Source organism: Archocentrus centrarchus, chromosome 21 (assembly GCF_007364275.1).
Source record: "Archocentrus centrarchus isolate MPI-CPG fArcCen1 chromosome 21, fArcCen1, whole genome shotgun sequence".
Taxonomy (NCBI): Eukaryota; Metazoa; Chordata; class Actinopteri; order Cichliformes; family Cichlidae; genus Archocentrus; species Archocentrus centrarchus.
Window position 1 is genome coordinate 11,685,418 of NC_044366.1, and position 17,294 is coordinate 11,702,711.

Below are 17,294 nucleotides of genomic sequence, written 5' to 3' on the forward strand. Positions count from 1 at the left end.
CTATCACCCAGTAGCACTAACACCCGTAATTATGAAGTGCTTTGAAAGGCTGGTCAAAGGTCACATCATCTCCAGCCTTCCCCCTTCACTTGATCCATTTCAATTTGCATACCGCCCAAACCGCTCAAATGAAGATGCCATATCCACTGCACTCCATCTGACCCTGAGACACCTGGCAAAGAAGAATGCATTGGTCCGGATGCTGTTCGTGGATTTTAGCTCAGCATTTAATACTATAATTCCACAGCATCTGATTAACAAACTGGGCCAACTTGGATTGTCCACTCCCCTGCGAAACTGGATACTGGACTTTTTAACAGACAGGCCCCAATTCGTACAGGGAGGAAATAACAGGTTGGACACAATTATGCTGAGCACAGGCTCCCCTCAGGGATGTGTTCTCAGTCCCCTACTTTACACCTTGATGACCTACGACTGCTGTGCCAAGTACAATACAAATTACATTATTAAGTATGCGAATGACACATCAGTGGTGGGAAGTGAAGAGAAGTACTACAGAGAGGAGGTGAAACTTTTTGTAGACTGGAGCAGCAACAACAACTTGTTTCTGAATGTGGAAAAAAACAAAAGAACTGATAATCGACTTCAGGAGGAAATGGTATGTGCATACCCCACTCTACATCAAGAACACTGCTGTGGAGATAGTCCCACACATCAAATTCCTTGGGGTCCACATGGCAGACTCTCTCACCTGGTCGCTGCACATCAACTCCACTGTCAAAAAGGCCCAACAGCACCTGCACTTCCTGCACAGGCTAAAGAGAGCACACCTTAGCCCATCAATCCTCGCTGCCTTCTACAGGGGTACCATTGAGAGTGTGCTCACCACTAGCATCTCTCTGTGGCCTGAAAGCAGCAGTACCTCAGACAGGAAGGCACTGAGAAGAGTGGTTAGATCAGCGGAAAAAATTACTGGGGTCACGCTGCCACCCATTGGAGACCTGGCAAATCAACGCCACCTATCGAGAGCAACAGGAATTATCAGAGACCCCCACTCATCCCTGCCATGAACTGTTCTCTCTCCTACCCTCAGGCAGAAGATAGTGCAGCCTGTCATGTAAAACAGTGAGGTTTGGTTACAGCTTCTACCCATTAGCCATCAGACTCTTGAATACTGCAAATAATATCAGACTATAACTTAATATTATGTCTGCCTGTTTCCGATTATTCTTTACATCCCATTCTATTTCTATACATTTCTGCACAAATTGCAAAAGTTGCACTTATATTTATATGGCCATCCCTCTTTTTTGACTTGGTTTTATTCTATTTTATTTTATGATATTTTTATGCTTTATATTTTATCTGGTTTATCCAGCTGTTTTATGTTGCAACCTAACATGCATCATAATTTCGTTCTGCAGTGCATCATTGATGTTGTGTGAAAAGGCAATAAAAATTATCTATCTATCTATCTATCTATCTATCTATCTATCTATCTATCTATCTATCTATCTATCTATCTATCTATCTATCTATCTATCTATCTATCTAAAAGTCTTCTCTGTGATATATGGGGGTGCACTACTGTTTATGGAATTGGCAGCTCGCACGTCTGAAAGGGCACAATTACTGTTGAGAGCTAAATTCAGGTTTATGCTCCCATTCAGATGAGTTTTTTTTTTCAGGGAAGGCCAGGACTGATGAGCAGTTAAAAGCCAATATTAGACCTAATATTTTTCTAAAGAAATTGTACATTTTCAGCCACACAACAACAAACTCGGCCCTAAAGTTCAGCCCATCCCACTTCAGTTTTCCTCCTTTGTGCTGCAACTATAAATGTTAACAGAGGCTTTGGTCTTGTTCAGCTGGGCGGTAAGCAGCTGAATTTAATGTTGTGTTTTTGACTTCTGATGAATCTCTGGTCTCAAATCTTGAAATTTGTTAAGTACAACACTGTGTGCTGTTTGTTCAATTGGCACATTTTATTACAGGTGTCACAGCTGCAGAGAAGGATATGTCATAATGAAGTAACAAGTTTGTAAAACAGCATTTGAAAAGTATAATAGAAACTTTGTTCGGGCATTGGTATCTGGTACTCATATCTAAATGGATCGTTCTTAATGTTATTACTGATCTCTCTCGTTCACTGTGGGATATTACACAGAAAATGGAAAACTCAAGCCAGATTGTGTCATTTGTGTTGGCTGCTTATGGAAACATTGGAGAGCTAAAATACCTGTATTTTAGCATAATACTGTTGTGGTACCTCTCTATATGTGTGGCCAACACACTTCTTATTGTGGTCATACATGTGGACAGAAGGCTGCATGAGCCAATGTATATACTGCTTTGCAATTTATGTGTGAATGAAATAAATGTCAACACATCGCTGTATCCTCTTCTGCTCTCACAGATGTTTTCAGACAGCCATGAAGTGACCCTGCCGTGGTGTTTTCTGCAGATGTGTTGTATGTATACAAGTGCTCCTGCTGAGTTTTGTAGTTTAGCAGCCATGGCCTATGACAGATATATCGCCATCTGTCATCCATTACACTATGATGTCTTTATGAACACAGAGAGAGTGTTTGTGATGATTCTGCTTCTGTGGATTTATTCATTTCTTAGTTTTATTCTCTCATATTCATTTATCTTCAGTTTGAAGTTTTGTGCAAATATTATTGACAATGTGTATTGTAACCACCAATTCATGATAAAACTTTCATGTTCAGTTTCAGTCCATAGCTATATACCTATCATATTCTTTGTCATAATGAGTATTTTCATACCGTTCAGTCTCATTTCAACCTCTTACATGAAGATTTTGAAAGTTTGTCGAAAAACATCAAAAGAAAACAAGCAGAAAGCCGTGACTACTTGCACACCTCAGATCGTTTCTGTGTCAAACCTGTTTGTTGGCTGCATCTTTTACTCTATTGACTTCAGGTTGTTTGTTGCTCATGTACCAGATGAAGTCCGCATAATTTTACCTGTATATCTCGTCATTTGTCAACCAGTGCTCACCCCATTTGTGTATGGCTTTAATTTGCCAATGATAAGGCAATCATGTAAAAGGTTTCTGTTTAACAGAAAATAAATAGCTTTGTTCAGCAAGAGACTCTCTGTGGGACAGTAACATTCAGCAATGATCTTATGGTTTGTAGACATAAAGAAAATAAAATCTGCTCATCATATTTACAATTACAAAAGGCCCATGTCATTGATGCATTTCAGATTTTGTTTTATTTATTTATTCATCTAAGTGTAAAATGGAAGTGTACGGCCCCCTTCAGCCAATGTCTCCACTCTTCTGGTGCCAATTTTACAGCTGGCGGCACGTGGTTAACATCATCTTAGTCGATCATAGTTCTCAGCAGGTGTCAAGGGTCAAGAAAAGAAGGCACAGGGTTAGAGGTTTCCATCTGGCTTACACATTGTACATCCTGTATAATGACAATAAAGGCATTCTATTCTATTCTATTCTACATTGTGACAGGATGGCCCCCACCTCAGATGTGTCTGTGTCTGTTTGTTAAATTAAAAAAAAAAAAACTGAAAAACATTTTGAGAATCTGAAGAAATTTCTGTGCAACAGGGAAAAGGCAAAAATATCCATATAGGATGTCCACGATTTTCAGGGCCATAGGTGGCACTGCATTAAAAACAGGCCTGATTCTGTCATGGAAATCACTTGATTTCTACTTTATTGTTTCAAGTAGAGAAAACTGTTACACAGCAGCTTTTATAAATCAAGACAATAATACAAAAAAATAAACATTAAACATAAAATAAAGACATTGGAATGATGCTAGGTCCACCTACAGGATTTTGAAAGAAAAAATATACATCTGTCTATAATTTAAATTCCAGTTAGGTATGACACTAGATGATTCAAAGTAATTTTTATATCTGTTAGTTTTTATCTTTGGGACTTTTGACCTACATCCCATAAGGAAGTACTTAAATTCTTCTTATAAAAGATGGTTTTTAGTGGCTGTAATCAGGGTTATTATAGTTAACAAAAACGAACGAAACAACGAAAACTGAAATTGAAAAAACATTGTCATTAACTGAAATAAATAAAAAAAACCAATACCTAACTAAAACTGTATTGTGAGTTTAAAAAACTAAAACTAACTGAAATTATAGATAAAATTACCTTTCTTTTCTTGTTTGTCATTTATTTAAAAGCCTTGTGCATTGATCATTTTTCCGCTCTCCGAGTTTAAGCTGGGAGCGCCGTCTGGCATCTGTGTGCATGCGTGTGCACGAGAAAGCATCAGAGTCGCTCTGAACCAACGTGATAAGGAATAATAATCAAAGAATCAATATAAGGACTCACAAATGTCAGAAAATTCCTGGAAGGAGACTGCTGAATCTATCGGAGTTTGTTTGTTTGTTTTTGTTTTGTTTTGTTGTTTGGTAATGCAGCTGCCAGCTTACTCACTTATATATTTTATTTTGTATTATGCTGCTTGGTTTGTCTGTATTCTGTTGTTGCTTGTACTTGTATTGTATTGTACGTTGTGTCTGTCTTACCTGCTTTGCAAAAATGTTCAATAAATATATGTTTAAAAAAAACAAAAAAGAAAAACAAACAAACAAAAAACCCAGCAGAGAATGTAAAGTATATTATTTGGACAGAATAGCTCAGGGAGACTAGGAAAGAACAGCTATATATGCAAATATAGTGAAGTTTACTAGTGGTCTGCATGTTTATCCCAGGCCAGGTGTATAAGACCTGATCTCATCCTACGGGATGCAGAGACACCTAGGTAGGTAAGGAATGGATCCCAGGTCTGATAAAATAAAAAGGGCTTATCCTTCAATGCTGTAGAGAACGCTTCATATGGAATGATACTAACCACAGTCTGTTTCCACTGATTGAGGTTGGGGACTTTATTGTGGATCCAAACGGCCAGTATGCATTTCCGCGCACAGTAAAGTAGAACATTTAAAAGGCTGTTGTTGTGAAGGTCAGCAGGAAGTTCCTCAGCCAGTCCCAACAAGCAAGTCCTCGCGCCCAGAAACAAATTGCACTTAAATTTTTTTTTCAAACTGTTGAGCTACTACACCCCAAAACTGTTGGATATCGGGGCAAGACCAGAAACAGTGAATAAATGATCCAACAGTGGATTGGCATTTAATACAGAGTTCAGACAGTGTTGGGTGTCTATCCTGTGTCTGGCCTCAGGAGTAATATATAGCCTGTGCAAGATCTTAAATTGTCTCTCCCAAAAGGAGTTAGACCAGTGGCGGATCTAGGACTTTTCTGAGTAAGGGGCCATCAAGGGGCCACAGTATTCATAGACGGGCCAAGTATTTGTGGTAGATGTGGTGATATACGGACCAATAAAAATTAAAGCCATTACATTAAAGTTATGCTAAATCATCTCACCATGAGGTGTAAGAATTAAGTGAAATTATGTGCCATTTCACTAAATAACATTTCACTAAATAACATTTCATACATTACAGCATTAAATGATGTTGCTTCCCCTAAATGATTTCTGACCTGATGAAAAGGGACTGGAGGTGCCCTGCTCTTGACCAGCCTCTGGTCTACTGTGTTCTGCTGTGTTCCCTCCTCTCACCCTGCTCATTTTCAGCTGGCAGACTCAAAAACTTCTGAATTCCTGCCTGAGACTGACCCTTTCTTTTCATAGTCTTCTCTATCACTGCCAAAAATTATAGCTAAAGTTAACACACAAATGGAAATTACAAAGAAGTACATGAATTAGTGAAATGCTAACATTCATGTCCAAACACAAGTAGGGCCTCAGTTAACATTACTCTTAGCTAACTTTGCTTCTTAATTTAATGTTTATCAGACTTACGCTATGTGACAGCTGTGAGTAAAAAGGGATTTATGACTTATCATTACCAACAAACTCCTCAAAATGTAGACTGGCATCGGTTGTCGGTTAAAAAACTCTCCGCGAGATCGTTCAAATCTTCTTTTTCTTCTGTAAATTTTATAGACCCTTTTACAGCCTACATCATCAAAGGATGCGCACGCATTTTGGCAACGGAAGTGAACTGCTACTCCATTCAAATCAATAAGAACAAGGAGACTGCGCAGCGTTTAAACATGATTTAAAGGTGATAGCATCAAAATATCTGGCTATTGCGTGTTTGACTGTCAGAATTTCTACTCTACCAAAACTGGACTGAAGTTGTACCGAATCCCACGGGATCACGGCTGTTTTTGAGAAAACGGAGGCGTCTGTGGCTGCAAGCCATCAAATGTATTGATAAAAATTGGACTGAGGACACGATCAGGACTGAGGACAAGATCAGAAATGCTCACGTTTGAAGCACCAATTTTATATCAGGTAAAGTTATTTATCTTCCGTTGTTTATACCGGGATGTCAGGTATCTAAAGTAAACAGCATTAGCTGGTAGGTTATTTGGCTTTTAAACTGTAGTGTGGCTGGCTATTTACAGGTGAGGCATCGCTGGACTCAGAGAGTCCTGATTTTTAAATTAATATTTAATCGCATTATAGATTACAATATGCAGTGCCAGTCAAAAGTCTGAGCAGACTCACATATGAATGGTTGAGCGTGTCTCACAGTGTGACTGGAACAGTATATATTTTTTTCATTGTAAATCAATAATATCTGAAGTCAGAAAACTCTTAGCAAGAAAAGCAGTTTGACGAAGTACTCATGCAGGTACAATCTGCTGTGAGGACATAGATCTTTCGTTGATAATCCCTTCTCTAGATTGAAAGGCTATTGAACTCCGCCGTATTTCTGTTTCCAAAATGCGCATCCTACCTATGTCATCATTGTTTACAAACAGTAAAAGGGTCTATTCAGGCTGGACATTCCTATTTGGCTCATTAGCGCTACTGGTGTTTTGGCATGGAATTGCATCCACCTATAACTCGATCCTCGCTCTCGGACTAAGGACAGATGAGTGACAGGACAGGGGCACTTCAGGGGGCCAATCAGATTTCAGATGGGGCCAATGCCCCTGTGGCCCCGCCCCTAGAACCTCCCCTGAGTTAGACACTAGAACCTTTGAGGGTCAGCTGCACAGGGCCTCCCAGTCCTCAGCCTCTATTATACCCATATCGCTTTCATCTTTGTCAAGTTTTTATTACATAATAGTCACTCTTGAATCTTGCACCTGACAAAGTATGAAAATACTAAAACAGCAGCTATTACAACAGCATGGTGTTGTAGTAGAACAGTCTGGGTGCTGAACCAACCCGCCTGCAATCTGGTGTGCCTCAAATTCAGCTATGTTTGATATTTCCCTCTCCAGCATTGAGTATCTATGAATTCAAATTCAGTTCTAAACCACTTAAGAAACATATGTAGAAACATTTGAATTTCTCTTAAGAGCCACATAAAGTTTATCTTCCTACAGTTCTGAGAAGCTGCCGTAACTGATGAAATCTGTATGTTGATTTTAGATTTTGAGAATGCAGCATAGTTTAAACAAATACAAACACAAACCAGCCTGTCAAAGGGAATGAAGTCAGTGCCTCAAGCTGGGCCTTAAAGTTCAACCCAGCCCACCTAATTTTGCTTCCTCTCTGCTGCAGCTATAAATGTTAGCAGATGCTTTTGTCTTGTTCAGCTGGGAGGGAAGCAGCTGAGTTTAATGTTATGCCTTCTTGACATCTGATGAATTTCTGGGCTTGAAACTTGAATCTTGTTAAGTAAAAAACTGTTTACTGTTTGTTTGTTGATGTGCACATTTTATCACAGATGTAGAGAAGGAAAATGTCAGAATGAGGTAATGTGTATTTGTGAAACAGCATTTAAACAATATAATACAAAGTAGTTTTCTCTGGCACTGTGATTTGGTACTCTTATTCATAATTTAAAGGACGGTTCATAACATTATTACTGATCTCTCTTGTTCACTGTGGGATTTTACACAGAAAATGGAAAACTCAAGTGAGATTGTGTCCTTTGTGTTGGCTGCTTATGGAAACATTGGAGAGCTAAAATACCTGTATTTTAGCATAATACTGTTTTGGTACCTCTCTATATGTGTGGCCAACACACTTCTTATTGTGGTCATACATGTGGACAGAAGGCTGCATGAGCCAATGTATATACTGCTTTGCAATTTATGTGTGAATGAAATAAATGTCAGCACATCTCTGTATCCTCTTCTGCTCTCACAGATGTTTTCAGACAGCCATGAAGTGACCCTGCCGTGGTGTTTTCTGCAGATGTGTTGTATGTATACAAGTGCTCCTGCTGAGTTTTGTAGTTTAGCAGCCATGGCCTATGACAGATATATCGCCATCTGTCATCCTTTACACTATGATGTGATTATGAACACAGAGAGAGTGTTTGTGATGATTCTGCTTGTGTGGATTTATTCATTTGTTAGTTTTATTCTCTCATTTTCATTTATCTTCAGTTTGAAGTTTTGTGCAAATATTATTGACAGTGCATTTTGTGACCACCAATTATTGATTAAACTTTCATGTTCAGTTTCAGTCCATAGCAATATATCAGAGATATTCTTTGCCATTGTGAGTATTTTCATACCATTCAGTCTCATTTCAGTCTCTTACATGAAGATTTTGAAAGTGTGTCAACAAGCATCAAAAGAAAACAAGCAGAAAGCCGTGACTACTTGCACACCTCAGATCGTTTCTGTGTCAAACCTGTTTGTCGGCTGCATTTTTTCTTTTATTAATTTCAGGTTGTTAGTTGCTCATGTACCAGATGAAGTCCGTGTAATTTTACCTATGTATCTCGTCATTTGTCAACCAATGCTCACACCATTTGTGTATGGATTTCATTTGCCAAAGATAAGGCAGTCATGTAAAAGGTTTCTGTTTAACAGATATTTTTTGAATAAAGTGTAAGGCTCATTTCACAGCTTAACTGTCAATGACATGGTGTTGCCCTCAAGCAGGAAACCAAATTTGGGGGTATTAAACAGTCCTTAATACTCTTGTTTTAGGTTTTTAGTTGCTTCTCTGCTACAACAAACTTGATTCAACGGCTTATCTAGTTATCGGGCAGTTGCAGCATAAAACACTTAGCTGATCATTTGAGTGGTGGTATATGTGAGCAATCAAATATTCATTAACATGAACTTGAACTTGAACTTACAGACTATGGCTTACTGGGTAAGCCATAGTCTGTGTATGTGTATGTATATGTAAATGAAGATGTAAATGTACGTGTGTATGTGCGTGCATGCCTGTGCATATGTGCATGCATGTGTGTGCATATGTGTAAGGTGCCAGGATACAATGGTACTCCAAAAGTCAAATGACAACAATGTGATATATGGCACGCAGACACACACAAATAGGACCCACTTATTTGGTTGTTGGATTAAATGCTTATTTAAAGGGAGATAGTCTGGTGGCTGAGCCTTAGAGGAGACATGGGCCCGCTTTCTTATGGGCTCACCAGCAACAGGATTTACCATGGGGGTTGGGTGCAATGTGTGTCAGGTAGTGGTTAAAGGTGGAGACCCTGGTAGTCCAATCCCCTGCTATTGAGGCTGGTTACTGGTGGCCTCCAGCTCCCACTGGAGCAGTTCGCAGTCGAGTGTGAAGCAGCGAGAATGAGATTTAGCACCTCTAAGCTTGAGGCCATAGTTCTCAGCTGGAAAAGGGTGGAATGCCCACACTAGGTAGGGACAAGTTGCTGCCCCAAGTGGAGGAGTTCAAGTATCTCAGGGTCTTGTTAACAAGTGAGAGGAGAGGAGAGCAGGAGATTGACAGAGGCAAAGCTGTTAATTTACCAGTTGATCTACATCCCTACCCTCACTTATGGTCATGAGCTTTTGGTAGTGACAAAAAGCAAGAGATCGTGGATACAACTGCCAGAAATAAGCTTTCTCCAAAGGGTGACTGGAGAAAGCTTATTTCTCCAGAGATAGGATAAGGAGTTCAGTCATTTGGGAGGGACTCGAAGTGGAGCTGCTTTGAAAGGAGCCTACTGAAGTTGTTCTGTCATCTGACTAGTATGCCTGCCAGGTGTCCTCCTAGGTCAGGTGTTCCAAGGAAGACCTACTACAACCATCACTGAAACCAACCATCTGCTCTGTACTACAGCAACAGTGATCCTTGAGATGTTAGATATGAACAATAGCTACAAGGAGCGATACTCTCCAGAGAAGACTAGAGGCAAAGACAGCATTGAAGGCAAGTTAGCCAGCTATCAGAGCTGCAGAAAGGTGTGATGAAGAAAGGGGTGCTTAAAAAGTACAACAAGCTGCCCATACCTCAGGCCTCACAAACTGCCAAGCAAAGACTAACAGTCTTGTCTAACTGCTTGAAGAGGTATTGCAGCTAGGAGAATAAACCAGATGTTCTCCACTGAATCATCCAAGGTGTACTCTTAGTGCCAGGGGGACAACAGAAGAACAGCCCCCCCACGAAGGCTGGAGATGACGCAATCCTGGAAGAACATATGGGAGAAGGATACAATACATAACAACAATGCTCAGTGGCTAGCAGATCTAAGAGCAGACCACAACAATCTCCCTGAATAGGATCCAGTAACCATCACAATGTCACAGAGCCAGAAAAGAGTCTCAGATATGAAGAGTTGGTCAGCACCAGGTCCTGACATAATTCATGCCTACTAGCTAAAGTAGCTAGGTACAGTCCACGAGCATCTGACAGCATGAATGAACCAGCTGCTAATGGATAAGACCAAAGCCCGGACAGTCCTTATCCCCAAGAATCCGGAAAAATGACCAGCCAAAAACCTGTCTCAGCACAACTTAAAAGCTCTTGTCAGGCATCATAGCAGCTAAGATGAGCAGGCACACAGTTTAGTACAGGAGTGTGCCCCAGAAAAGAATTGGCAGAAAAACCAGAGGAACAAAATAACAGCTGCTGGTAGATAAAGCGGTCACTTGAGACTGTAAGCCCAAACTAACCAATCTGTGCACCACCTGGATTGACTACAAGAAAGCCTATGACTCAATGCCATACACACACACTGATCCTGGAATGCCTAGAACTGCACAAGGTCAACAGGACCCCAAGAACCTTCATCTGGAATTCAATGGGGATGTGGAGAACAACACTAGAGGCCCACTTCAAGCCAACTGGACAAGTCATCATCAAGTGTGAGATTTACCAAGGAAACGTTCTGTCCCTATTGGTGTTCTGCACAGGCCTGAACCCATTCAGCCAGATCATTAACATGACTGGCTACGGTCAATAACAACAGAATGGAGTAAACATTAGCCACCTCCTCTACATGGATGACATCAAGCTGTATGCCAGGAGTGAACAAGACATTGCGAATGCTATACATGTGAGGTTCTGAAAGGGGAATGTCTCCCTGCCACCCCCTGCAGCTGGCCTCATTAAGGCGCAGAACTCCAAACACTATCTCTCTTCCGTAGCCACAACCAGTAGCTAACTTTCTCCACTTCCATACCATACCATACCATATCATACCATACCATACCATACCATATCATACCATATCATACCATATCATACCATACCATACCATCTTTATTTATAAAGCACTTCAAAACTGCCACAGCTGACACAAACTGCTGTAAATTAAAACACAAATAAATACTTAAATAACTCTTTCAAGTTAAAAAACAAAACAAAACAACACAAAAACAAAAAACAAAGTTTAAAACTATATCCCGCTGGAGTTAAAAGCCAAGGAAATGTCATGTAAGTCTGTGTAGCAGGCAGGTGAGGACCCCAATGCAGGACACTTGACTCCAGAGACAGACTTGAACTCAAAAAAAGCTCAGCTTTATTGCTGGAAACACGGAACTGGGCGAGGCCAGCAGAATAAACTTGAACAAGGGGGCACAAGGAAAAAAACACAGTGACGAAGATGACTACAAGGACGCGACAACATACAGGGGAAGACACAGGACTTAAATACACAAGGGCTGATGAGGGAACAAGACACATCAGGGAAACACAGGTGCACAGTATGACACTAACAACACAGGACCATGACAGGAAAAAAGATGGGTTTTAAGAACTTTAAAAGTGGACAGTAAAGGGGCCTCTCTAACCTGCAAAGGCAGGTTATTCCATAGCTTAGGACCAACTATAGAGAAAGCCCTGTCCCCTCTGAATTTCCTTCTTGATCTCGGTACCTCCAAGAGCAGCTGGTATCCTGACCTGAGAAACTGACAAGGTATGTAGGGGTGACGAAGCTCAGAGAGGTAAGGTGGGGCAAGATTATGCAAAGATTTAAAAACAAACATAAGAATTTTAAAATGAATCCTAAAATATACAGACGAAGTGAGGCCAGGACAGAAGTCATGTGCTCTCTGTTTTGAGTTCTCATCAAAAGTCATGCAGCGGCATTTCGAACCACCTGCAGACGTGAGAGTAGCGACTGACTGACTCCAAAATAAAGTAAATTACAGTAATCCAGTCTAGATGAAATAAAAGCGTGGATCAGTGTTTCAAAGTGCTGCCTAGATAGGAATGCTTTTACTGATGCCAATCTCTTCAAATGATAAAAAGTGGACTTAGCCACGGCTCTTATTTGGCTGTCCAATTTAAAATCACTGTCCACCTTAAAACCAAGATCAGTAATAATAGGTTTAAGGATCCCAAGTCAACAAAGGAGGACTCACAGGAGCCACTGGGTCGAAACACCATCCCCTCTGTTTTCTTTTCATTAAAATTCAAAAGGTTCAAGGCCAACCAAGCTTTAATATCACCTAGACATGCCAGGAGATGTTTTATGGAATGGGCATCCTTCTGCTTCAAAGTCAAATAAATTTGGCAATAATCAGCATAACAATGAAATGAGATTCCATGTTTTCTGAGGATAGAACCCAGAGGCAGTAAATACAGTGAGAAAAGCAGTGGGCCCAGAATTGGGCCCTGCTGGACACCACATGGCAGAGAAGCAGCAGATGATTCAGCATCAAGAATGCTCACAGAAAATGTTCTTTGTGCCAGGTAAGAACTGAACCATTAAAGAACAGTGTCACCAATGCCTACTAAGTGGTGCAATCAAGATATTAAAATGTTGTGGTCTACTGTATCAAAGGCGGCAGTTGGGTCAAGTAAAACCAGAATAACATGGTTCTCAGAATCACATGTGAGAAGGATGTTGTTAAAAACTCTTAATAAAGCAGATTCTGTGCCATGAAGGATTTTAAAACCTGACTGAAAAACCTCCAGGGTGCTATTCGCATCTAAAAACTGTTTCAGCTGACAGTATACAAGTTTTTCTAAAATCTTAGAAAGAAAAGGCAGCTTGAAAAAGGCTGGTAATTAGCCAGCACAGCAGGATCAAGGCCAGGTTTCTTAAGCAGTGGCTGCACTAGTGCGTGTTTAAAAGTCTCACGGACCACACTGTAACGAGGGCTAACTGCGGGTGGAGAGTCTAGCGAGATTAGCTAGGGTTAGCACTAGCCATGCCTGGGTAACTCATAAACATAACCGACAAGATTCCGAATACAGTGCCTTTATTTGGCAGAACTTACGACCATCAAACGCCAGGTCTCCACGGCTCTACATAGCCAGATCATACATGACAATAGGCACAGAGAGTCCCGCGATCAGCTTGTCACAATGTAGAGCTCGAGCTCCAAGATGTCGGCTGGGTGGGCATCAGCGGCGTTCTGCAGTGGTTCTCAGTCCAACACACACAACAAGGAAGAAACACCACCTTGTGGCATCATTCAACCTTGCAACATATCCCGTCCCTGTTGCTCTGGCTGTTACAACACCTGAGAACAGACTGCTACTATTTATAATGGCAAGAACAGGCTGTCCTATACTAGATAAAATTTCTTTTAAAAATCATGGAGGGACAGGATCACAGAGGGAACCTGATGGCTTAAGCACTAGTAACCTGAGCAGCAGTGGAAGGGTTAATAACCCGACAGCGCTGAACAGGAGAGCAAGTTTTAACTGCAGTACGTGTCAAACTAACAGTGAATAAAACAGGCAGGTGATCCGAGAATACAGAATGACAGAATTCCAGGTTAGTCACAGGCAGACCGCAGGAAAGTACCAGGTCCAATGTGTGTCCGTGCTTATGTGTAGGGCTGGGTACAGCCTGTACCAGGTTAAAAGAGTCAAGAATGCTTAAAAAGTCCTTTACCAGCTAAAAAATCAGATAAGTCATTTATGAAGTTTTTGTTGGATTTGGGGGTTGATAAACCACAGCGCAGAAGACCGGGTTGATGTGTTTCATCTCAAACGAGGTAAACTCAAATCTGGAGAATGACGACTTTAGAAAGCACTGCTTACATTTGTAGTCCTGTTTGTAAACAGTCGCAGTGCCTCCCCCTCTCTCTGAAGCATGTGGTGAGTTAAAATATCAACAATCCACTGGTAAAAGCTCAGATAGAGCACTGGCCTCACCAACACTCAGCCACGTCTCAGTCACAAACAGAAAATCCAGGTTACGGGAACTAAAAAAGTCCCGAAGAATAAAAGTTTTATTCACCAGCGACCTGGCATTTACCAGGCCAATCCTGAGCTGGAGCATGGGCTCCAACAAGTCGGGAAACCCGGCACAGTGATCTCAGGTCTCGGAGACATTGTCGGCACGCATTGAGCTGGAGAGGGCATGGGTGGTGGGGCCAAAGGGCTTCAAAGCCGACCACGGGCACCAAGCAGGCATCACAGGATCCAGGAAATGCCGAGGCACAAGAGATCCTAGAAACAATCCATGCACTGATCGGATAGAAGAAGAACAGTGCGTCAGGTAAAACTTCAGCTTCACCAGCTGGTCGCGTCATCTGCGACGACGACAATGATGTCTCCGCCGGGAAGGCAGTGCAGAAACCCACCACAGATGACTTGGAATCTCCAACAGAAGCAGGGGCAAGGATTGCTGTCCACCAGCACCAAATATCACCATGTGCTGGATCGAAGGTTGGCAGTCCAGTAGTGTTTGGTGATCATACACCAGCAGAGACTCAGTTCCATAAATGACATAGGTTAAAAACAACATTAACACAAACAAACATGAGAATGACAGACGAGCAGCCACACACATCGGCACCATCTTGGACTCTGACTCTGCCAGCTCTTTGATAGCCCTCTGCAAATTTGCCCCTGTTGTTCCAGCTGCATGGATAAGCTGGACTGTTGAACTGCCCACAAAGCCCCGGCATCCGATTTCCACTGGGTGGATGATTACAGTCCAACCCAGGTTTCTGCACTCAGCAGTTAGGTCGGAATACTTGAGCCGTTTGAATTTGTGTGCTGCTAACATTTCCTCCTCCCACAGGAAGCTAAGTTCAGTGATGCAGATGTTAGGATTTATTTTATCACCCAATGCTAATATTTAAAGTTATTATTCCCACTTCTGTTTATTTGCAGCTAAACCGCTTTCCACAATGTAATAAATGCATATTGTGTAGCAGGAAAATTTGAGGCCTGTTTGAGTTGCTTTTATTTGTGTTCAGGGCCCTAGAAGCTCTGCTACCCCTCCCTAATAGTCTGCTGTCACCAAGCAGGCACTCTCAGACCATCCTCAGAGCATACTCATCTTCTGCCCTAGCCCCGTGATGAACCTGTTGCTCATTAAATTCATGCTAAGGGGTCTCAACTCATAAAACTGCCCGATTTTGGGTTCGTGTACAGGACACCAGTCATCCTGTTTGCCCATTTTTTGATTTATACTGGATATAGGGATAATTCTGTCCAGTGGACCTAGCCGAGGCTAACTTGCTTGTGTAGCACGGCCAAAAACTTTGGAAATGCAAATCAAGAAAGTATAAATCTGTCCATGCAACAGGTCCGGGGGCAAAATGGGCCTCATTTTCGTCCTCATATCTGGTCCTTCTCCCTCATATCTGGTCAAGCATATGTGTGAGGGGTTGTAAATCCTTCTCCAAGAGTGCCTTGGGATGGCCTCAAGGAGGTTGTGGCTGACAATTACTGTGATGAATTTTTCTTACTGTCTTGTTGATGTATTGAAAATGCTCCGGGATGTTTGTGCCCTTTCAGATAATGACAGTAGTATTAATGACAGTTTCTAATGAATGTTTGTAAATCGCTGACTGTGCACAAAACCTTAGACAAAGAACGGCAGAGAGTATATAAGAGGATGGGTAGCGGTAGTTGGGGCAGTGTACGTGCGGTGTGGGTGCTGTTACTGTCCGTTCTTCTCTTGCTAACTGCTAAGGCACAAACTCCCGGGAGGCTTCTGCTTGCTTTTGCTTTTTTGAAACTTTGTCTATTAATAAACCTTGGTAGCAAAACCTGCTCATCTCCAGTGATTTTTAAGAAGTCTTGCTCTCCAGCTGAGGAGCCATCTCGCTCCATTGGGGTTATTTTTCTCCTGCCAAAAAGGTAACGGGAGTGTCGGCCTCGAATCCAACACAGACACTCTTGGCAGCTGCAAACCACATCACCACATCTGGTCTTAGTGATGTCAGTGTGATCTCTGCTGGAAAGACCAGCTGCCTAAGTGCCTACCTAAGTCAACTCACATCTCCCATCCCTTTCCTGGAGCAACTAGCACAACTGTTTTCCTAACTGCTGGCTTCTGCCAAGCCTCTCCTGGTATGAATGGTAGGGAATGGCCAGGTGGGGGGCTTAAGAAGTTATTTGTATGCCAAAAGTGGACAAGACATTGATTCACTGATCCACACCACTAGGATCTGCAGCAATGATGCAGGAATGTTATTCGGACAGGAGAAGTGTAACTGGATGGTAAAAAAATTAGTGGGAAGGTAGGCAGAACATAGGGGATTGCACTACCAGAGAGCAACATTAGAGACATTAAGGACAGCTACAAGTACTTTGGAATGTCTGAGGCTCTGTAGGAAATCTGGAACTGCAAAATACTTGGAGAGTAAGGCAAGTTCTGAGGAGACAGTTGAATGGGAAGAACAAGATCCAGTCAATCAATACCTAAGCCCTGCCAGTTGTCAGACACCCTGCTGAGAATGGATGGATTAATGGATGGATGGATGGATTAAGACATATTCTTTTGCATCCATATCGAAACTTGGCCACCAAAGTGAATGCTTCATAAGTGAAATGGTGCAGTTTACCCTGGGGTGGCAGGCAAACTTAACAGTGTGGAACCAGAGAATAACCCACAAATGTACATATAAATGAACATAGAAAAAGCTGGGGGCACTGGTGCTGGGGTCAGCCTCGAATTGCTGAGCTCGACAAACAAGGTGCTCAACCTCCCAATAAATAGCCACCAGATGACAGAAGGGTGAGGCGATGGTTTAATTTACAGAAGTCTGTGGAGAACTGTTGGGAGAGAGATTGTGAAGTTGAAACAAACAAAAACAATTACCACTTAACCTGTCTGGAGTTCAAGCATTTAGCATTCAGCAAATTAGACTTTGTGATGTGCCAACACAGTAAAGGGCAACTCAGCCCTCTCCAGCCAATGTCTCT

General features: G+C 41.7%; 2 protein-coding genes across 2 annotated transcripts; both read left to right on the plus strand.

Annotated features, from left to right (window-relative positions):
* Positions 1-2,131: 2,131 nt before the first annotated feature.
* On the plus strand, positions 2,132-3,058 carry LOC115801244 (putative gustatory receptor clone PTE01). The gene has a single exon (XM_030759007.1). It carries the CDS (start codon positions 2,132-2,134, stop codon positions 3,056-3,058), a length of 927 nt encoding a protein of 308 aa, XP_030614867.1.
* Positions 3,059-7,865: 4,807 nt separating this feature from the next.
* Positions 7,866-8,807, plus strand: LOC115800656 (putative gustatory receptor clone PTE01). The gene has a single exon (XM_030758136.1). The coding sequence runs from the start codon at positions 7,866-7,868 to the stop codon at positions 8,805-8,807; it is 942 nt and encodes a 313-aa protein (XP_030613996.1).
* The last annotated feature ends 8,487 nt before the right edge of the window (positions 8,808-17,294 follow it).